General features: G+C 65.1%; 2 protein-coding genes across 2 annotated transcripts; one reads left to right on the plus strand and one right to left on the minus strand.

Annotated features, from left to right (window-relative positions):
• Positions 1 to 1,647: 1,647 nt before the first annotated feature.
• LOC128842482 (lateral signaling target protein 2 homolog) lies at positions 1,648 to 16,497 on the plus strand. The gene is made up of 13 exons (XM_054038520.1): positions 1,648 to 1,771; positions 6,452 to 6,592; positions 6,800 to 6,937; positions 7,361 to 7,563; positions 7,939 to 8,028; positions 8,561 to 8,650; positions 9,123 to 9,224; positions 9,942 to 10,664; positions 10,941 to 11,077; positions 12,217 to 12,330; positions 13,083 to 13,172; positions 14,351 to 14,463; positions 14,797 to 16,497. The coding sequence occupies exons 1-13, from the start codon at positions 1,730 to 1,732 to the stop codon at positions 14,926 to 14,928; spliced, it is 2,115 nt and encodes a 704-aa protein (XP_053894495.1). The 5' UTR covers positions 1,648 to 1,729; the 3' UTR covers positions 14,929 to 16,497.
• Positions 16,498 to 19,775: 3,278 nt separating this feature from the next.
• Positions 19,776 to 21,580, minus strand: PRELID1 (PRELI domain containing 1). Its single transcript, XM_054037447.1, has 4 exons — positions 21,354 to 21,580; positions 21,106 to 21,219; positions 20,808 to 20,886; positions 19,776 to 20,086 (listed from the first exon to the last, which is right to left on the minus strand). Exons 1-4 carry the CDS (start codon positions 21,486 to 21,488, stop codon positions 19,947 to 19,949), a joined length of 468 nt encoding a protein of 155 aa, XP_053893422.1. The 5' UTR covers positions 21,489 to 21,580; the 3' UTR covers positions 19,776 to 19,946.
• Positions 21,581 to 21,590: the final 10 nt, after the last annotated feature.

Below are 21,590 nucleotides of genomic sequence, written 5' to 3' on the forward strand. Positions count from 1 at the left end.
GGTCTCGCGTGCCAGGAATACATTTTAACTCTTTTAGAAGGTCTCTTTCTATAAGTCTATAATATATAACTAAACTGTGGTTGTATGTAAAGTAAATAAGGTTTTTAAAATGTTTAAGAAGCTTCATTTAAAATTAAATTAAAATGCAGAGCCTTCCGGACTGGTGGCCAGGACCTGGGTAGTGTGAGTGCCACTGAAAATCAGCTCGTGTGCCACTTTCGGCCCGCATGCCATAGGTTGCCTACCCCTGCCACTGACCCAATGTATGTCCTTACGCTCTTGCACAGAGACTCTAGGCTGCATGGCCTCAGAAGGAGGCAGTCTCCTACTAGCAGGGCATGAATGTCCTTAACAGCACTTATACGTACTTGCAAGGGGCCCTCCCTCTCACGAGGCTGGTGGGAAGGGAGGCCTTCCTTGTATGCTTTGGTGCAAGGAGCCAAGCGGGGCCAGGAGCTATCCTTGCCTCCCAGGAGTGGCACTGGCATGCAGGACCAGCACATGGCTTACTGCAGATTAATCACATTCTTGCTCTTGGAGCCACCAGCTGGTGTCAGAGGCAGCCCTGGCTCGGCTGCGCCCACAGCCTGGCTCAGCAAGTCCTGACAAACTTCAGAAAACCAAACAACTGCTCTGGGCTACAGTCCAGCCCATTGCAACATCAGCCCTGCCCAGGGGCTGTTTCCCGTCTAGGGAAAGGTACAGCGCAGCCACCCCAGCTGGGCCTGCTACCAGCGTATGCTCGCTCCTGGGCGGAGGAGACACTCCAAGTCCTTTGGCTCAGCCCCCACAGATCCAAGCAGGGGTGAGACTATTGCCACGGAAGGGACGGTGGTTACGGCTGTTCCACAGGCTGGGTGCGGGGCTGGTGCCAGACGACTCCATGAATAACAGACATGACTAGACTGTGGCTCACGAGTGAAATCCCCACTCCCAGCTACACTGCGGTTACACAAAACCCAGGAAACCCAGCACCCCCACTGCTCCCTGTCACCCAAAGGCAAGTAGCCAGTGACAGAGGGGTGAGGGGGTGTCTGGGGCCCTGCCTGCCTCGATCTCCTCCCAGGGCCTCCTTAGGGACCCTTCCACACACTCCTCCGTGGGTCAGTCTGAGGCAGGCTCTGTCCCTTGGACCATGCGTCCCTGTAGGGAGCTCCTACCCCCAGCACCCAATCCCGGCCCGTGGCCCACCCCACCAGGGGAACCGCCTGGCTCTGGTGTCAGTGCCTTGGCATGCAGGGACATGCAGGGACCTGCCTAGGACGCCCTGGTCTGGTGGTGTAATGCACAAAGGGGGTTGGGTCTCCTCCCGCCTCTGGGACAAGGGGGGCTGGGAGCCAGGGCTCCTGGGTTCTAGCCCTGGCCCTGGGAGGGGAGCAGGTCTAGTGGTTTTGGTGGGGGGGGGGGGTCTGGGAGCCAGGACTCCTGGGTTCTATTCCAGATCTGCCCCAGTGTGAGTGTGGGGTACGTCCCTTCCGCGCGGGGGACGTGGGGCCAGACCCCCCTCCCGGAGGGGCTGAAGACGAATGTAACCGGCCATGGGGCCAGGGGCACTTTCAAAGGAGAGAGATATGGGGGCGGGGGGGCCGCTGGGCTCGGGCTGGTCCCGGCAGGGACCGCCCCTGTTCCCCTGCCGGGCGGTGCCAGCTGCGGTCCCGCCCCGTGAGAGCGGGCGGCGGCGGGGAGCCGGGAGTCCGGGACCGGCCGCTGCGTCCCACCGCCTCTCGCCATGCTGCCCGCGGCCGTCAGGAAGTGGCTGCACCGGCCCAAGGTGAGACCGGGAGTCCCACCCCGGGGGGGGCTGGCAGAGCCCCCGGGACTCCCCTCTGCCCCCGGGGGGGGGGCTGCCAGAGCCCCCGCCCCACCCCCGGGACTTCCATCTGCCCCGGGGGGGGGGTTTCCAGAGCCCCCGTCCCACCCCCGGGACTCCCCTCTGCCGCCCGGGGGGGGTCTGCCAGAGCCCCCACCCCCGGGACTCCCATCTGCCCCCGGGGGGGGGGCTGCCAGAGCCCCCGCCCCACCCCCGGGACTCCCCTCTGCCCCGGGGGGGGCTGCCTGAGCCCCCGCCCCACCCCGGGGACTCCCCTCTGCCCCCGGGGGGGGCTGTCAGAGCCCCCGCCCCACCCCCGGGACTCCCCTCTGCCGCCGGGGTGGGTTCCAGAGCTCCCCCCTGTCCCACCCCCGGGACTCCCCTCTGCCCCCGGGGGGAACTGCCAGAGCCCCCGTCCCACCCCCGGGACTCCCCTCTGCCCCCGGGGGGAGCTGCCAGAGCCCCCGCCCCACCCCCCAGACTCCCCTCTGCCGCCGGGGGGGGTTCCAGAGCCGCCGCCCCACCCCCTGGACTCCCCTCTGCCGCCCGGGGGGGGCTGCCAGAGCCCCCCCCCGTCCCACCCCGGGACTCCTCTCTGCCCCCGGGGGGGGGTTCCAGAGCCCCCCCCGCCCCCTCCCGGGACTCCCTTCTGCCTCCCGGGGGGGGGGCTGCAAGAGCCCCCGCCCCCTCCGGGACTCCCCTCTGCCCCAGGGGAGACTGGCAGGGACCCCCCTCCCCCAGCACACACCTCCCCCCCCGCCCTCCCCAGGGATGGCCGGGAACTCATCCCAGGGTCTTGTGGGGCAGCCAAGCCAAGGATCTGATGAGGGGTGGGTTGCCCTGTGGCTGGCAGCGATTCTCTGAGGTGGAGGGGGGCAGCCTGGACTGGCAATGTTGGGGTGGGGCTTGGCTCTCGGGCCCTTTGCCCTGCCCTGGCCAGGGGGTGCTGCAGCCCCCCACGGCTCCCTGGCGTAAGTGCCCCGGTCTGAACCAGGCACCTAGGCTGTCCCTTCACCTGGCACTGCCAAGGAGCCTGTCTGCTTGCTCCAGGTGCTGCTGACCAGCCACCCCTGCCCCCATGCTTGGAGCGCCAGGCAGCCCCAGCCCTCTGTGCAGGGCAGGGAGGGTGGAAGTGTCCCACTGACTCCTGGGGCCTGGCCCCTGTGGGATCCCAGGGACACCCCTGGCCTGCCTAGCTCTGGGGTGCAGGGGGCTCTGCACGTGCCCTCGGGGAAGAGGGGCTTAGGCTGGGGGGTTTGCTCAGCACAGCGCACGCTCCAGGGGCTGGACAGGCTTGTGTGGCCGGAGTGGAAACCGGCCCCCAGTTGCTGCTCTGCCGGCAGGGCTGGGACCCGGGGCTGGGCTGGGCCAGAGCTGTGGGAAGATGGTACAAGAGCATGTCTAAGAGGTGACTAAGGCGGGTGGGGGAGGGTCACGGCCACGGCCTCCACATGCTTGAAGGGTGTAAACAGGCCGGAGCTGTTTACAGGAGACCCAGGCCTTCCACTCGGGCTTAAAAAAGGCAACATGGGGGGCGGGAGGTTCTCTTCCCCTATCCAGGATGGGGGACAGGACGGGGGCCTGGCGCTCGGGGTCACGACCAGGGCCGGCTCCAGTATTTCTGCCGCCCCAAGCAAAAAAAAAAAAAAAGCCGCGATCGGCGGTGGCAGTTCGGCGGCAGGTCCTTTGCTCCTAGAGGGAGAGAGGGACCTGCCGCCCCCGGATTGCCGCAGGTGCCGCCCCTCTCCCTTGGCCACCCCAAGCACCTGCTTGTTAAGCTGGTGCCTGGAGCCGGCCCTGGTCACGACACCTAGACTGGAACAGCACCAAGCAAGGCCCAGGAGGGATGATCCCTGCCTTGGCCCTGGGTGACCCACCGCCAGGAGCTGCGTCTGTCTCTGGGGGGGAGCTGGGGGAAGGAACAGGAGGGCACAGCCGAGCTGGCCGAGAGCCAGGAGTGAAGCTCCAGGCTGGGATTCCCCATGGCAGCCCCAGCATGAGTCCTGGGTGACTGGGAAGTGTCTGTTGCCTGCAGCAGAGGGGCTGGAGGCAGGGCTGTCCAGGGGCAGCTGCAGGTGGCTAATGGCCACTGTCCAGGCTTTTCCCCGCGGGGCCGGGGGCTGCGTTGCTAGTAGGCTCGGGGCTGGGTGGGTTTGCCTCCTGCAGAGCGATGCTTTGAGGCCCACAGGGGCTCTCTTGCTGTCCCTGAGCAGTGTAACCCGCACCTCCCAGAGCCTCCTCTCCCCTCCACACGTGGCCCTTGTGGGCTGTGACTCTCCCACACGGGACGCGCCCCTCGCCCCGCTGGCAGCGTCACAGTAGGTTTGGGGGCTTTGGAGAGGCGAGGTGGTCCAGTGCCCGAGGTGCAGGAGTGAGGGTCTTGGCACCAGGTGACCCCCTGTGTGCACGGCCCCGGGACCGTGTGTGTGTGATGGGGACAGAGCAGCTCCAGAGCTCTGGTCTCCTCTCCACGCCGTGGTCCCTGGATACCTGGGGAGGGGGGGGTGACGTGTCACCCCAGCAGCAACACGTGTGTGTGGAGCTCTTCTCCCAGCCACTCTACAAGGCTTCTGGTCCCAGGACCTTAACAGGACAACAGGCTGGGCTTTCCCCAAGTCTGCCTGATTGTCCTGGGCCCATCTCCTGCTCTCCCCACACCCAGCTCTACCCTCTCTCGCTCTTCATCCTCTGTACAAGGCCCAGGCTTTAAGGGGCTGACTGACCACCAGCCCTCACTACCCCCGAGGGAACAGTCACCCTGTCACAAAGGTTGCTGTCTCAGGCTCTTGCACTTGAGTGTGATGTGCACACACATCCAGCCCCACCCCTACTGGGATTCAGCTTGAGCTCGTTAAACCTGATCTACACCTGGGGAAACTGAGGCACAGACAGGGGATGTGGGACTTGCCCAGGCCACAGTGTGGGGTTTGGGTGGAGCCAAAATGAGAACTCCAGGATTCCCGATCCCAGTCCTGTGCCTGGTCCACTCGCTCTAGCTGCCTCTGCACAATCCAATTCAGCTGCTGTGTAAACTCTGCTGGGTGGTTAGCTAACTGTGGAATGGCTTGGATTGAGGACGTGTGCGAGAGGCCGGGCGTGCTGCATGGGTGTGTGCTGCTAACCTGCTCCAGGCTGGGACTGCTTGGCCTCTTACCTAGAGAGCTCCGCCATGCCTGCCCGGGGTTTGTGTGGCCTCATGGCCTAGGCGGGGCCGTGACTTCCTCCCCGAATAGCTCTGCACATGTCACCGGCGGGGCGTGTGCCAGGGCCTGAGTGACAGACCCTGCAGTCCTCCCGCTGCCCCAAACCCCGCTGCAGCACCCCCTGCTGGTCAAGGGTGGCCCTGAGAAAATTCCATTCCTGAGCCGTAGCTCCTGCTGGGCTCGGGGGGACGGATGGACGGATGAATGTTCCTGTCAGCGACAGTTGGGATCTGTTGTGCTGCCCTCAGGGCAGGGGCTCCTGGCTCCTCCGGCAGTGGAAAAGCTGCAGGAAAGCTCCGGGCACGCCTGGCGGCGTTCGCCACCCAACCCCTTCCCCCTCTGGAGCGCCCGTGCTGGGAACCTAGCTGTCCTGTCTGCTTGGGGCCTGCTGTGGCCAGGAGTGGCTTGGAGCACTGGTGTATTCGGCTCTCCTGGGCTCAGGGACCTTGGAGGGCTGTTTGTCACGGCCTGGGGCATATTCACCCCAGGCCCAGGTGGGGGCTAGGGGCTGCTCTGAACTCAGCCTCCTGCTGACGGAAGAGCCGTGGCCTGCAGCTTTGCACGCAGCTCCGCTGGCCCGAGGCTGCCTAGAGACGGTGTTGGCAGGACAGCTCTCCTTGGGAGCAGCCTGGGGGCTGAGACCCCCACCGAGGGCAGCAGCTGGGTGCTCCTGGCCAGGCAGTCGGCAAGAATGGGGCCACTTGGCAGTCCATGCTGCACAAGACTGTATCTAGCTGTTAGGACAGGGCCTTGGGAGGCAGGACGCCTGGGTTCTGTGCCCGGCTCTGGGGATGCATGGGTGAGTCGCTGGCGCACTGAGCGAAGGGCTGGGAGCACCTTGTGACAAACGGGTTCTGTGGCGCGGTGTCGCTCTTGCTGCCCCCGGCCCCGCGCCATGAACTAGCCCCCCCAGGAACGGGGAGCGAAACAAGGGGCCAAAGGACACGGTGCCCCTTGGGGATTTCTGGCTCAAGGCCCATGGTTGGTTCACCAGAACATGGTGCCGCTGGTGCTGCTGTCTGGCCTGAGGAGAGCCCAGCTCGTCCCATCGCCTCCCTGTGCTCACACGCTTGGCAGCTGTGCCCAGAGTACCCCACGGCCTGTCCCTGAAGCAGCCCAGGGCGCTCTGCACAGTCCTGGCCCCTCGCGCAATGGGCTGGGAGGAGGCAGGTGCTGTCAGTCCTTCCTGTGCCCCTCCTGGCGCTGGATACCCCCGCTGGCCGCGCATGTCCTGCTGGTGCACCAGCTCCCGGGGCCGAACACTGCAGCGCGTCAGCCCAGCAGGACGGGGCGCTGGAGCTGGGCCTGTCCCCTCCCCCTCCCCAGGGCTCCCCGCAGTGCCTCCTGCTGGGGCAGGCTGGAGCCACAGCGCTCTGCTCCTCAGGGGGCCGCAGTGACTAACGGACTAACAACCTCTTCTCCCTGTGCCTCTCACCAGCGCTCCGACTCCAGGCTGCTGTCCCAGTTCTTCTACGCCGACGAGCAGGTGACCCGTGTGGTGATGGAGATAAACGGGCTGGACGTGGAGACGGACCCTCAGCAATACTTGGTGCTGCTAAACCAGCTGCACCTCAGCCAGGTACCCTGTGAGCCAGAGCCCTGCCTCCTGCACGGGGCCCAAGAAGCGTGTCCTGCCCTCAGTGGGGAGCACAGAGAGCCCGTGCTCAGCGAGGGCGGAGGGAGGGCTGGGGCCCTGGCGGAGGAGCTGGGAGACGTGGTGCATGGCTCGGCAGGGACCCGCCAGCGACCAGCATCTCAACAGAACGCTTCCTGCTCCCCTGCCCAGGCTCACCTGCTGACCCTCATCGAGCGGCTCATGGACGAGTGCATCCCCAAGGAGAGGCACTGCCGTGACTACCTGGCCAAGTTCCCGGAGGAGCTCCTGGTGGACAATCTGGGGAACCACGTGCTGTTTGCAGCTGAGGTCAGCCTGCGGTGAGCCCCGGGGGGGAGCAATCCAGGAGCTCCCCTACCCGAGTCCTCATAGGAAATGCACTTCCTGGTGCTGGCTGGACCCTCAGAACCCCCTTTTGGGGGGCGCAGGAAGGGTGCCAGGATCCTTTGTACTGTCTCCCTCATGCTAGACTGGATTGCACCCAGGAGAGCCAGGGGCTAAAAACACTTGCTCTCCCCAGATACCCTGAGGGGAGGTGCCATGCAAGTGCTCCCCCACCACGCCCAGTTGTCCAGCCCTGGGCTCCGCCCAAGCAGACCACGTGTCTGCGGAGGCCGTGTGTCCCCTGGGCCTGTGCTGAGCCCACACCTCCTGTCACATGTTCTCAGGGTGGTGGGATTCGGGGCGGGGCTGCGCTGGGCTGGCTCTGAGCTGCTCGTGTGCTCTCCCCAGTGTCTGGTGGCAGGCACCGTTCTGGAGCTGGAAGAGGCGGATGGGCTGCAGCTGCGTCCCCTGGCCAAGAACCTGCTGTGCAGCTTGCAGCTGGTGCGGAAAGTGCTGCGGGAGCAGAGCCTGCACCAGGCCAGCCCCTGCTCAGAGCCCGTGCGCATGGCGCTGAGCCGCTTCGACACGCTCTTCGCGGAATTCGAACTCAGGTACCTGCGAGGCGCAGAGCTCGGCTGGCCAGGTGCAAGCCTTTGGGCAGGGCAGGCCAGCAGCCTCTGCCACCCCCCTGCCATTCCCCAGCAGCCCAGAGAGAGCCAGGCTGGGCGTGGCGGGTCCAGGACGCCGGTAGCTGCTCGTCCTTCGTAGTGGGGGGGCTGTAACGAAGGGCATCCTGCCGGGACAAGCTGCTCTGGAGGGAGCCAGGCAGGGCTAGAGCTGCTGTCAAGAGCCCCCCGGGCACAATCTGGGCCCCTCGCTCCAGGCCAAGGCGTTCCGTGGCGCCCCGCTGGGTGCCCTGGGGAGCAACACAGGGCTGGGGCTGCCTGCGGCTGAGTTGGGATTCATGGCCGGCCTGTCTCTTCTAGCTACGTGTCCTTGCTGGTCTCGGTGAAGTCCCCGGAGGAGCTCTACAAGCAGCAGGAGATCGTGGTGCTCTTCTGTGAGACAGTGGAGAGGTGAGGGGCGGTGTGGCTGGCAGGGCACCCTGAGGGGAGAGGCCCCGGGCAAGAATTGCTAATTCCCCCCTCATCCTCCTAGTCGGGGTGCAGTTCCCCTGCAGCTTACACAGGGGCTGCTGGAGCCCATGGTGAATGGGAGCTGAATGCCAATCGCTACGGGAGTGGGGACGCCCCAGCCCCAGCTCCCCACTCCTTTGGGGGCCGGGAGCTCTGACCTCCTCCGCTCCAGGAGCCGGCTGGGTGCTGAACTGCTGCAGCATCCCCCTGGCCGCTCCTGGAAGCACGGTGCTTGGACTCCCACGATGTGGGGCAGAGACCGGCCCCAGCCCCCCAGCTGCTGCCTTGGGGTCACGCTCACAGAGCGTTCCTGGGCACTGCCAGCAAGCCTGCTGGGGCATGAGAGGGCGTCAGGTACACTGGGACCCCCAGCCCGCCTGCCGGGCCTGCTTAAAGCAACAGCTGCAGCCCTGCCCCGAAGCCCGTGGTCCCAGCCTGCCTCAAGCCCGCTGTCTCTGCCCTCCCTGAGCAGAGCCCTGAAACTCGGCTACCTGAGCCAGGACATGATTGACGGGTGCGAGCCGCTGCTGATGTTCACCATCCCCCGCCTGGCCATCATCAGGTGAGTGGGCAGCTCCGTGCTGGGGCACTGCGGCTACACAAGCCAGGGCAACGTGCACAAGCTGCCCCAGGTCTGGGCTGCTTCCTGCTCCCTCCCCACGCTGGGCGCTTCCTTCCCTGCTGCTGCAGAAGGTCGCTGGCCTGTGGCACCTGGAGTTGAGCCCCTCCCTGTTAGCTCGGCTGCCCCAGGCGTGTTCCTCGGGGACCTGGAACCTGCTTCCCAAACACAGGGCCTGCACCGCCCCTTGCCCCCTCCAGCCGCTCGCTGACCCTTCAGCTGCACCTCCGGCCCGGGCACTGACCAGCTGCTGGTGGGAGGGGGGCAGCGTGGCTGGGCTGGGGCTGGTGCCTTAGTGCGCAGGGCTGGTACCCTCTGGCTTGGAGCCCCAGACAGAGACTTTGCTTTGAGACGGGGCTGGGAGGGGGCAGCCCAGGGTGGAGCTGATCAGGCTGTGCCCTCTCCCTGCATACAGTGGGCTCCTCATCTATCCCGAGGGGCCCCTCAGCCCGGAACGGACGCCCGAGGAGATGTCTAGAGTCTTCAGCCCCTTTCACAGCGTGCTGAAAAAAATCAGGTGGGTGCACTGGGCAGTGGGGAGCAGGATGGGGTGGGAGAATGCTGTGGGGCAGAGGAGGCCTGAGCTGTGGGAAGTGGGGTGGGGGGAGTGCCGTGGGATATGGGAGGGCCGGGCTGTGGGGAGCAGGGTGGGGAGGGGGAGTGCCGTAGGGCAGGGGAGGGCTGGGCAGTGGGGAGCAGGGTGGGGAAGGGGAGGGCTGGGCAGTGGGGAGGGGGAGTGCCGTGGGGCAGGGGAGGGCCGGGCAGTGGGGAGCAGGGGAGGGCTGGGCAGTGGGGAGCAGGGTGGGGAGGGGGAGTGCCGGGTAGTGGGGAGCAGGGTGGGGAGGGGGAGTGCCGTGGGGCAGGGGAAGGCCGGGCAGTGGGGGGCAGGGGAGGGCCGGGCAGTGGGGAGCAGGATGGGGAGGGCTGGGCAGTGGGGAGCAGGGTGGGGAAGGGGAGGGCTGGGCAGGGGGAGGGGGAGTGCCATGGGGCAGGGGAGGGCTGGGCAGTGCAGAGCTCCAGGGGGGTTACAAAGCTTGTGTGCGGTGTCCTCTGGCGGCATGATCCTGGCCCGGCGCAGACTGCCTCGCCGGTGCGCTCCTGGTATGGTGCCTGGGGAGGGGCCCAGCTCAAGCTGCTCTGGGGTCCCAAGTGGCCTGTAGCCGCCCTCTGGCTCCCCTCGCGCCTGGCCCAGCCCCCCAGCCTGGGAAGTTCTCCTCATGCCCGTCTCCGGCAGGGACCTGCTCCGCGTGCTGTCAGAGGAGGAGCTCGACCTGCTGGAGAAGAGCTTGTGCGCGGCTGAATCGGAGGGTCCTTGCAGCGCAGCCTCTCCTGAGCCCAGGGGCGAAGCGGCTCCGGACACTCGTCTCCCTGCCCCCTGGTGCTCCCCGGAGCCCCCCCACAACTGCTCTCTGCACCCCTCAGCTGCTGCGGGAGCCCACTGCACCGCGGCCTGCAGCGCCGCAACGGCTGCTAACGCAGATGCCGGAGCCCCAGGGACTGCCAGTGGAGCCACACACAGGAGCATGGAGGAGGCAAAGGAGCCAGTGACCCCTGGCTCAGACCCTCTCCCCGAAAGGCCCCTGAACGTGAGGACTAGTGCCGTGGACGTGGCCTGCACTGGGTCAGCCTCGTCGGACCTGAGGCCACCTGCTAAGGCTCTGCACCCGGGGGAGCCTGGCCCAGCCGGCAAGCCCAGCAGGGACATGCGGCTGCAGGTGCACTCGGCCATGCCAGAGGGAACAGGGCACGCTGGCAGCATGGGGCCTCCCTGGGACAGAGGCCAGCAGTCCTGGGCATGCTCCATGGGCCGTGGCCAGCTGGCACGAGTGGCTTCTGGGCCACGGGAGCTGACTCTGCCAGGAGGATGCGTGGAGGCCTGTGCCTGCGTGCGGAACGGGCGAGCGAGGCCAAGCCAGGCCCAGGCTCCCCCCCCGCTCCTGCCTGGCGACAGCAGCAGGTAAGCGGTGATGAACGACAGGGTCTAGAGCAGCTGCCCGTGCCAGGGGCCATGCTAGGTCCCCCAGTGAGCAGTTCCCTGGGCCCACGTGGGGACGAGTCACCCGAGGCGACCAAACCCAGTTCGGTGTCTGAGCCAGGGGCCGGGGGGTGAAGAAGGCGGGAAGGCCCTGCAGGAGCAGTCCTGCTGTCGGACCGGATGGGGGCTCGTCTGGGGGGCAGGGAAGGGGGACCAGCCTCTTCCTTCTTGTGTAACTGGCTCCTCTCTTCCGAGCAGGCCCCTGGGGCAGCAGCCAGGCAGTGCCCGGGGCAGAGCGCTACGCGGGGCTGTGCTGAGCGTGCGCCGGGCAGAGCTCCGCTCCCGCTACAGCAGCGCCCAGGACATGATCCACACGCTCTTCGTCTGCATCTCTGGTAGGTGCTGTGCCCCACGGGCCGGGTGAGAACTCCGGCCTCCCGCGCTGCCACGGGGGAGCCATGGGACCAAGGCCTGGGGCTGTCCTGGGGGCGCTGCGGGCAGTGGCGTGCCATGTGAGGGGAGCGTGTGCCAGGTGCACAGAAAGCTGCTGCTAGAGTCAGCTCCTGCCACGTGGCAGCAATGGGTCTTGCCGGCAGGTGTGCGTGGAGGAGGTGCGTCCGCCAGGTGGTGCCCCACAGCAGGCAGCTGGGAGCGGCTCATCAGCGGGCACTGTCTGCCCCCACCCGCTGGGCCCCGCGGGGGGACGGAGGGAGCAGCAGCGGCGCTGGGCCCACAGGAACTGGAACGGTTCTGGACCAGGGCAGGGGAGGCCGCGGCATGCCCCCACCCGCTGGGCCCCGCGAGGGGACACTGCAGGCCGAGTGCCAGCGCTGGTGTGGTGTCTGTGCCCAGGCTGCGGCGTGCCCAGGACAGAGCCAGAGGGTCACGCCGCCCAAAACAGCGGCTCCGCCTACGTGCACAAGAGTGCAGTGGAGACTGCATGTCCCATCATGCACTGCTCCCAACGCTTGGATTAAGCCTGAGCGTTGCTGCTGGATCTGCGGTGTCTGCAGGCTGAATCCTCGGCCACCGGGCCAGCTCCAGTGTTTGTGCCGCTCCAAGTGGCGAAGCTAACAACAACAAAAAAAAAAGCCGTGATCGGCGGCACTTCAGCTCCACCGCCGCTGCTTCATTCTTCGGTGGCAATTCGGCGGCAGGTCCTTCCCTCCGAGAGGGACTGAGGGACCCGCCATCGAACTGCCGCCAAAGAGCTTCCCCTTGGCCACCCCAAGCCCCCGCTTCCTGCGCTGGTACCTGGAGCCGGCCCTGCAGGCACATCGCTAACGTCCCTATAAAGTCCATTGTCGTCTAGGGGACGCTGGCGTCTCTGTAGGTCACCCCACGATGAGCGTGGGGCTAAACCCCACGGAGCTGCCTGCAGACCCAGTGCTGGCCAGTTAGTGCCTTGTCCTTTGGCGCTGTCTGCATCCCACCTTGCTGCCCGTGGGGCCAGGCCACCAGCGCTCTGGCAGAGCGCCTCTCGGGGGGAACTGCAGGCCCCTGGGCCCTGACTCTGCTGCGCTCTCTCGGGCAGGGGTGGCAGACCAGCTGCAGACCAACTTCGCCAGCGACTTGCGGAGCATCCTGAAGACGGTGTTCCACATCATGACATCCCAGCCCGAGGCCCCGGTGGTGACAGATACCGGCCGTGAGTGATCCTCCTCCTCCGTCAGCTGCAGCCTCTCGGGAGCGGGTGGTTGTGAGGGGCTGGCACAGAACACGCTCCTCCCATCGGTCTTGTCTGTCACTCGCTGGTTACTAAACTTAGTGTCTGTGCCAAGCAGGGAGCCCCTTGCATGATGCTGGCAGCCAAATCTACACCTGGGGAGGGTACAGGGCTGGGGAGGCGCAATGGCCATGCACACGGCTTAAGCAGCACCCACCCAAAGGATGGGGTGGGAGCTGAGTTACTACAGAGAATTCTTTCCTGGGTGTCTGTCTGGTGAGTCTTGCCCACATGCTCAGGGTTTAGCTGATCGCAGTATTTGGGGTTGGGAAAGAATTTCCTTCCAGGGCAGCTTGGCAGAGGCCCTGGAGGTTTTTCGCCTTCCTCTGCAGCGTGGGGCACGGGTCACTTGCTGGAGGATTCTCTGCACCTTGAGGTCTTTAACCCACGATTTGAGGGCTTCACATAGGTTAGGGGTTAGCAATTGCCACGGAGCATGTGGCTGGCATCTAAAGCTGCTGGACTGTCTGGGAGCCGATGTGCAGCACCAGATACACAATGTGGGACTAAGAGCAGCCTTGTACCGTGGGGCCCCAGCCCCCTCTGCCCGTGGGGCGTGCGCCTGCTGGCACACTGCGGGGTTGCGAAGCAGGGAGCTGAGCCCTTCCCTGCAGCCAGGTGTGCTGTGAGCCGCTCCTGCGGGCATGGTGCTAACGCTTCCCCTTGCGCCGCAGAGGAGGAAGAGACGGGAAAAGCTTCGCCCTTGGCAGACTGTGCTCTGTGCTCCAGCCGCGGGGAGGGGAACGGGACCAGGCAAGGAGACGGTAAGAGGGGTAGGATGTGACTGGGGTCCCTGCTGGCCCCGAATTGTTGGCTAAACAAACTCTCTTGCTCGGTCCCTGCTGTCAGCTAGCAGGGTCCTGCTCCCGGCACCACCCCAAGGCCTGATCCCATCCCGGCCTCCTGCTCCAGACAGGTCCAGTTTCCATGAGCAGCTCTTGGATTGCTGCATAAGGGCACCGGGGCCCACTGTGATCACTGAGTCGGCCCTCCTGTGCACACAGGCCAGAGGCCCCGCAGCAATTCCTGGCTGCCTAGAGCGGCGCGTAGGAGAGCAGTGGGCTGGGTTTACATAGTCCAGTGAGGGGAGATTCGCCACAGCCCTAGGGACTAGCTGTGCCCGTGGCTAGTTACCCGAGGACGCCCTCAGCACAGACTCTGACCCCACTTGCACCCTGCCGAACCGGCCCAATCCCCGTTCCTTTCAGGGGACAGGGCCCTTAATGCCCCCTCGATGTAGCACCCCCCAGGCTCCCCCCCGCACCGCTGCCAGCACAGCCACCCCAGCCCTGCTCTCCCCAGCCAGACCCCAAGTTCTGTTAGCCTCGCCTCAGACAGGCTGGCAGGGCCACCCCTTCTCCTGCCCCCAGGGACCTGCCTTGGGCTACTTCTCCTTGAGCTTTTATCACCCCCAGGTGCTGCCCTGCCCTCCTAATTGGCCAAACCGAGAGCCCCTGTTCTGGCCCGGGGCCGGCCCCCTGGGATGCCCTCACTGTTCAAGGTATCGAACCATTGGAGCAGGACCTGGCTCTCCAGCGTGCTCCCCTCCCAGCTCTGGGCAGGCCTGGCCCCTCACCTGAGGATTGGTGCCGTGAGGCTCTGTCCCCTGGGCTCTCCCGAGAGCTGGCCCAGGGTTAGGGCGCTAGCCTGGGACTCTGGAGACCTGGCCTCAGTTCCCTGTGAGGGTGGCAAGTGGCCCAGTCCCGTCAGCGACATGGAGCCACGGCGCTGCCGTGAGGAGCAAGCCAGCCTGGGAGGTGCTCGGGGGTTCCCGTGATGGGGGCCGTCAGTACATGGCTGGCCCTCGCCGTGTGAGCCACTCTGCCCGCCCCCTGCTCTGCGGGCGGCACTTGTTGCTGGCATGCAGCGGGATTTGATTTCTTCCTGCATCTCCTGGGGCCCGGCTCGTCTCACCAGCCGCCCTTCTCCTGTCCCTCCGCAGGTACCTCCAGGCTGCCCGAGTGGGTGCCGGACGGCACATGCAGCCAGTGCACAGCATGTCGGGCACCCTTCACGGTGATCCGCCGACGGCACCACTGCCGCAACTGTGGGAAGGTAGGAAGCCGGGCTCTGGGCAGGAAGCTCTCCGCCCTGCAGGCCTGCGCTGGGGGCTCCTGCCTGGGTGAGCCCTGTGGTGCAGTGAGGAGGGGTAAATGAAGCCCCCTTTGACAATGGGGGCTGCTCCTGGGCAGCTCAGAGAGGCTCCTCCCCAGCCTTTGAGCGGGTGGTGGGGCCCACGGTGGGATGGGCTCCGTGGATTGGCTGATGCAGGAACAGGCCAGTGCTCACAGCTGCTGCCCTTGGGCGCACCGGGTGCCCCTGCAGTGGGACAGAGCTGGATTCCCAGCCGGTGTCCCTCACTCATGACTCGGTTTCTTTCCCTGGCAGATCTTCTGCTCTCGCTGCTCCCAGCACACGGTGCCGCTCCCTCACTACGGCCTCCTGAAGCCAGTGCGTGTCTGTGCTCACTGCTACACCACGCACCTCCCTGCCAGCCCCCAGCCCCCAAGCCGCCCCTGAACTGCTCTTGGCTGCCTGCGTGGACCATCACACCCCCTCTACCTCAGAAAGCGACCAAAGCCTGCTCCGGGATCCCGGCAGCCTGCAGAGAGCACTGGGACACTGCACAGACCTTGTGGGGCGCTCCCGAAACGGCTCTCGCTACTTCTTGTTTTGAGCTTTAAGTCAAGGAATCGCTGGCTGAGCTGGAGGGTGGGCTGTGGAGACAGCAGATCCCCGTGTGCACCCTCACTGGATGTGAGCCCGGCAGCCGCACTCCAGCTGCCTCTTGGTAGTGAAGGAGCCCAGAGGGATGGTGCGCGCTGCACTCCAGCCGCTTGCTCTGAGCTGACCCCACTGGCAACAGAACCGGCTCCACGGGGATCCAGCTGGCCTGGCCTGAACTGCTCCTCCCTGTTCCTAGTCAGAGGCGTTGGGACAGGCAGGGTCTGCTTCCTGGAGTGACTGCAGAGAACGCAGCCTGGTGCTGGCCACTAGCTTCGCCCAGCAGCCCCTGCCTCTCGTGGTTCAGCAGCTTGGTTAGTGTCCCAAGGAAGCTCTGGGCCTAGCAGAGCTGATGCTCTGGGGACGTGGCTCTGGGCCTGCCCCGCAGGCCGCGAAGCGCTGGCTCTGGTGACAGAGGCCAGCCTCCCCTGCAGCAGCAAGGCAGGGCGGGGACTTAGGAACAGGGGGAGGCCTCCTCCTCTCCTCTCTCCATCCCCCCCCGCCCCGTGCTGTGGGAGGGGAGCATTGTCCTACTCGCTGAACAGCTCTGCAGCCCCTGGGACTGGTGCCAGGAGCTGGCCCGTCCTCGCACACGCTGTTTAAAGCAGGGCCTGGGAAACCTCCGTGTTGTATCGCGAGTGCTGCCCAGCCTTCCTTGGGGGCAAGAGGGGCTCTGGGTGCTGCAGGGTCTGGCACGAGCCCCTGGACTCTGCCCAGCCGAGGGCAGCAGCTAACAGGCAGCTGCCCCTGTGGAGTGCAGAGGGAGGGGCTGCCTCTGGAGGCGCCAGGCCCAGCGAGCACAGGGGCCTGGCTGGCCCAAGGGGGTGGCTGCAGGTGGTTCCTGGCTGTACCTTGTCCCCTGTCAGTGTGCGTGGGGAGTGTTTCTCTTCCTCTTTCCAGCCAGGCTCTCAAAGCGTTCACACTTGCCCCTCCCAAGCCCTGGGGGGGGAGAGGCGCCTCTGGCCTCGCATGGTTCTGCAGTGCAGGAGCCTGGCTCTGAGCTGCGGGCTGGGCTGGGCTGGGCCGCTGCCGCTGTTCTGGGCCCAGGCTGGAGCCTGCCCTGGGTAGAGGCTGTAGAGAGCTCTCCCAGCAGGAACAAGCCCCAGACGGATGAAGGCTAGTGCCCCTGGAAGAGTGGCCACAGCCAGGGCCGGGCACCCACCCGTGACTGGCGCGGTGTAGCAGGCTCTCGAGCCAGCCCCCAGTCAGTCCCACGCCTGCCAGCGTAGAGTCTAGTAAACGAACCTCAGCCCACCGTCCCCCTTCGGCCCTGCCTGCGCTCTGCGGACTCCCCCGCCCTGGTGCTCAGCCCCACCTCGCGGACCACGAGGGGCACCCAAGCGTTTATTAAAAAGTGCGTCCAAGCACCCGGCTGGGCTGGAATGTAGTACAACGATCGTGGCTCTAACGCGCGTACTTAAGCCACAAAGGCAAAAGTTGTGTTTTGTTTCAGTGGCTCTTGTCCCTGTCCCGCCTGGCAGGGGGCAGGAGCTGGGTACCTGCACCCATGACGGGCACAGGTTGTGCACAAGCAAAACAAAGCAGTCGGTGAGGTTTTCAAGTAATGCAGGAAACTAGGAACTTTAGCTGCAGCTGGATGTTCAGGATTAAGCCCTGAACTGTGGAGCCAGGTGACTGGGGGGGAGGGGGGGCATTATTACACACCTGTTTTCAGGATCCAAGTTTGCCACCCAGAGAAAGGGGGGGTGGTGGCTGAATACAGCACCCCTCAGTTCCGGGGGGGCTGGCTGGCTCTGGGAGGAAGCCAGGCACAGGCAAACCCAGAAAACATCCCTTGTGCCGCATGCTTGTGGGAGTGGGACTTGGCCCTGCGGGATGACTTTACAATGGGGGCTGGGTGTGGGGTTGTCTGAGGAACGCAGGACCCTTGAGCTGTATGGTCCTGGCTCTAAATGCAGGTGGTCACCAGTTGTCTGGATTTCGACCAGAAAGTCGTTACCACAGGCGGTGGGAGGCACCGCGTCAGTAACCCTTGCCAGCCGTGGGCCTGGTCTGGGGGGGTTTTGACAACCCCCCCTGATTTCTGCAAACACTGAGCAGGACTTGCTTTGCTCAGCCTGCGTGTGGGAGGCTCTGTCCTTCCCATGCCGCGCTGGCTGCCTCAGCCCCCCTCAGCTGAGGCAGGCAGCTCTGGGGTGCTGTCTCCTGGTGCCCGCAGGCATGCCCGTCTACCTGCGCTGTCCTGCGGCTGTACAGCACTGAGTGCCTGGGAGGGGCAGGCCAGGGGACAGTGGGGAGAGGAAAGGGGATGGGCAGGGGGAGTTACCCGGGGTCCAGTTTCTGGTCATTAACCTGCGCCAGCCCCTGCTCAGCCTGGGTGTCTCCTACCTGCAGGTGCCAGGTGGGCTCCTTGGGGGATCCAGCAAGGGAGAGGGAGGGAGGGAGGGGGGCGGGGCCTGAGGGGTCCAGTTATCGCCAATGCTACACTGAGCCCAGCCTGTGGGGTCTGCACGGTGGCTGGCACAGCAGGTGCCAGGGGAGCCAGCTGGGCTGGGCTCGCTCAGGCTTGGCTCTGGGTCCTCCCACAAGCCGGGCGGTGGCCAGGCCCAGGGCAGGTGTAAGTGGGGAAGGGCACGTGGCTGCCCTGTGCCACCCTGCCCTGCCCTGCCGGGGGCTAGCCCAAATCACCTCCACTCCCGCACCGGGGAGGAGAGCGCAGAGGTGGGCTGGAAATTGCCTGCCTCAGTGGGCCGCTGACCCTCTGCTGGAGAAACCCGGGCACCATTCCCAGGGTGCAGGGGCACCTCCCGTTGGCTGTTGGAGAGAGCTGGGGCCAGCCCCAGGGAGCCAGCTCACAGCAGTTAGATGCCCGGCTCACCAACAAGCCTGGCTTGGCTCCCACAGCTGGGATGGCTGAAGAGGGATGTGGGGGCTTCTGGCAGGAACAACTGGGGACAGAGGAGGAGGGCAGGAGACCCAGCCGTGGCTCACCAGAGGGCTCTGCTCATTGGCCCAAGCTCCGCTGACACAGCCGCTCGGGGTGGCAGAGGCCTCCGCTAGGACCCATCACAGCAGCAGTGAGCAGAGGGTTCCAATCACACCCCCCTCGGCCACCTGTGCTGGCCCAGCTGCACATGGGGGCAAGCCGCAGCGAGCTGGGGTTCTCCTGGCCCGGTGGCATGGCGCGGCGCTGGGCAGTGCTGATGAGCCGGGAAGCCCAGGAGGGCTGGGATTCAGAAGGCTCCTAGACATGGCCTAGCACAAAGGCCAAACGTGCGGGTGGGCACAGCTGGGAGGCGATGTGTGCTCCCAGCAGCCCAGGCTGGTGCCTTGAAGCTGGAGGACCCGGTCCAGAGGGCACGGAGGTTGGATAGACTGAGGCGTGAGCAGCTGCTCTCCGCTCCCAGCAGCCAGAGAGTCAGGGCCCCCAGGCTCTCCCAAGCACTGACCAAGGCCAATGCCACAGAACCCCAGGGCTGGGCCAGCCTCTCCCCTGGCTGCAGCTGGTGCCGGTAACACACACAGATCTGGCTGCTGGCGAATCCTCTGCCCCACAGCCCAAGCTGGGGCACAGGCCCATGGCCTGCTCCTCCCCCCACAATCCCAAAGCCGCTTCCATGCCTTTGAGGCTGTGGGGGGCTGTGAATGGGCAAAGCCCCTCTCGTGGCTTGGCTGGCTGGGCCCAGGCATCGCTGTCAGCTCCAGTTGGGGCTGCCTCGCCAAGGCCGAGACAGATGTGGAAGGACTGGTGGTAGGAGGCAGTGATGGGGAAGTACTGCTCAGTTTCAGCACTGGCAGGGAACACAGCTGCTCCAGCACATCTTGGTTATTCCAGGTGGTGCCCTGAGCAGTGCTCCCCCCACAGGCCTCTCTGGGCAGGTCCTGCAGGAGCTCCACACCAAATCCCAAGGGCTCTCGTCCCAGGATTGTTTCTGCTGCAGTGCCTGCCGTAGCAGGGTATGCCCCCCTCACTACAGCTACAGAGCCTGTTGCAGGAAAGCGCCCTACTCTCCCACCCCCTTGGGCCATAGGCAAGGGGTGTGCAGAGCCTGGCATGAATCTTCCCAGACGAACCCCAGGCTGAGGCCCCCCGGGGGGGGGGGGGGGAGCCTGGCCAGCTTCAAGGGAGTCTAAGCCTCCCTTGCTGACATGGGGCCTGGCTTCCAATAGCTAACGTGGCTGGAGCTGCCAGGCGAGGGCCTGTGGGAGAGGGGACAGTCACCCTCTGTGATTGGGAGCAGCCTGCGGCTGCAGGGGGCATGCAGACTTGTGCCCGTGCGCCTTGCTCTGCTGCTGGGGCAATAAATACTGCACTTAGGGTGGGAGGAGACAACCCAGCTCTCCCTCTGGACAGAGAGAAGCCTTCATTGTAAACAGGGAAGCAAGTGCGCTGCTTGCCTTCCAGTGGGGAATGGGGCTGCCCCTGCTTTGCAGAGAGCCCTGGTAGGGGCCTGCCCATCACAGGTGCGTCAAGGGAGCGTCCGCCTCTGGAGTGTCTGCAGCCCTAGAGAGCCTGCACGCAGCAAGCTGTTGTGGGGCCCAGCAGCAGCTGGCCGGCCAGCGCTCCAGTCGGGCGTCCCTCAGCGCTCTGCTGACACGTGGCCCCTCCCTGGCCGGGTCAGTGGGCCTGGGGCCAGGCCACTACTGGAACCTGTGCTGAGCACCGCCAGCCCAGCCCCTGGTGGAAGTAGATTCTTTAATGATAGTTACACCTTAGAAAGGATCTAGCTGCAGCTGATTGTCAGACTTGTACAGTTTCAATTAAAAAATATAAACTCTAGAGAGGCTCCTGTCCGCTGTGAGGTGCGGGCCGGAGCTGTCCAGTGCTACTCTGGACTCCTGCCAGCAGCGTCTCACACATACTGCTGCTTCTTCTTGGGGGCCGCCTTGCTGGCCAGGTCCTTGGCTTTCTCTGTGGCTGCTAAGGCTGTCTCCTTGGCCTTCTCCGTGGCCTCCTTCGCTGTCTCCACCAAGGTCTTGGAGGGAGCTTCTCCTACAATGAGCAAGTGTAACCCAGCTGTGTAACCCAGCAGGTCTCCCCTGCACTCCCAGGATCTCAGAGGGCTGCAGCGCTGCCCAGATGGAAAGGTTCCTCTTGCTGATACAAGCAGTCGCAGCCTCCCTGGGGCTGGAGCCAGTGTCCCTGCACAGCAGGGTGTATGCACGCACCACTTCCTTTATTGGCTTCAATAACCACCCTCCCCACACCTTGCTGCGGGCCAGCTGTTAAACCCACGAGAGCAAAGGTCCCCAAACTGTGGAACGTGCCTCCCGAGGGGGGCAGAGAAACGTTCAGGGGTGTGTGGCTGGGGCCCAGGTCAGCTCCCACAGGGGCAGGGAGGGAGCACCACCTAGCTCTGCTCCTGGCCCCACCCCCAGCCTCAGCCCTCTTACCTGCCCACATCCGGCGCGGGGAGGGAGGGAGGGAGCACTGCACTAGAGGAATGCAGAGAGCAGGGCCAAGTTTGTGTTTCCTCCAGGTCACTCAGCCTAACACATCGGGGCGTGCTGCTGACTGCCGGTTCCACTGGGGCTTCCAGTGAGGCCAAAGGCAGTTGGGTGCCCATGTTAAAGGTGAGGGCAGCTGCAATCCAGAGGTGGATGCAGGGCTGTGACATCAACCACCACCCCTGGCTGGAAAATCATGTTGCCATCCCCAGTCCCATCTGCTGCCAGTGCAGGCCCCACCTGCCCCCAGAGGCCAAGGCACTCACCTTGCATTTTAGCTAGCACGTATTCAAACCCCTTGGTGCTCTTGGTCACGTTGCTTTTGAACCTGGCCAGGCCGAACTCCTGTAACAAGAGAGACCGGAGTTGCAAGCCTCAACCACGGAGTCCAGGCAGCTGCCTTCTGAACCCAATGGTCTGTCAGTGCCCCTGTACCATGGGGGTCCCTTTGGGCTGCAAGCTAAGCACCCACTGGAATGGGCCTCTATCGGCCACAGGGCTGGTGCCTGCAGCATCAGGGTGTATCAGGCTTCCGGGGCTGCGCTGAACACAGCAGCCACTCACCTGGATGGCTCGGGAGACGCCAAACAGACTGGAGGAGACCCACGCATCCCGTCTGACTTCAGTCCAGTTGCTGTTCTCTGGATTCACACAGTAAACACAGCGCTCTTCCACCACCTGCAGGAGGCGACAGCAGCATCAGCCCAGAGCTCCCACTGCCCACACCCCCTGGTCCTGGGGCAACGGAGCTGGGTTACCTCAGGCAGCAGCGTGTCTGGTCCAATTCTCTGCTTGCTGCCCTTGCCACTCACCATAAGACGAGCATGGTTAATGTTCCAGGTGTAGGTGGTCATGGTTCGGTTCTTCGGGTCCACGATGGAATCTTCCAGGATGTACACAGAGTGGGCGACATTAGCAGGAAAGAAGCGCTCTGCCCACCGTGGCATCCTGTTGGTCTTGGTCAGGAGCCGCCTGGAGAGCAGCTTCTGGTCCGCTGTCACCTCCCGGTGCACAATGTCTTCTGTCAGGACATGCTTGCTGGGGGAGAA

The sequence above is a fragment of the Malaclemys terrapin genome, chromosome 8 (assembly GCF_027887155.1).
Source record: "Malaclemys terrapin pileata isolate rMalTer1 chromosome 8, rMalTer1.hap1, whole genome shotgun sequence".
NCBI lineage: Eukaryota > Metazoa > Chordata > Testudines > Emydidae > Malaclemys > Malaclemys terrapin.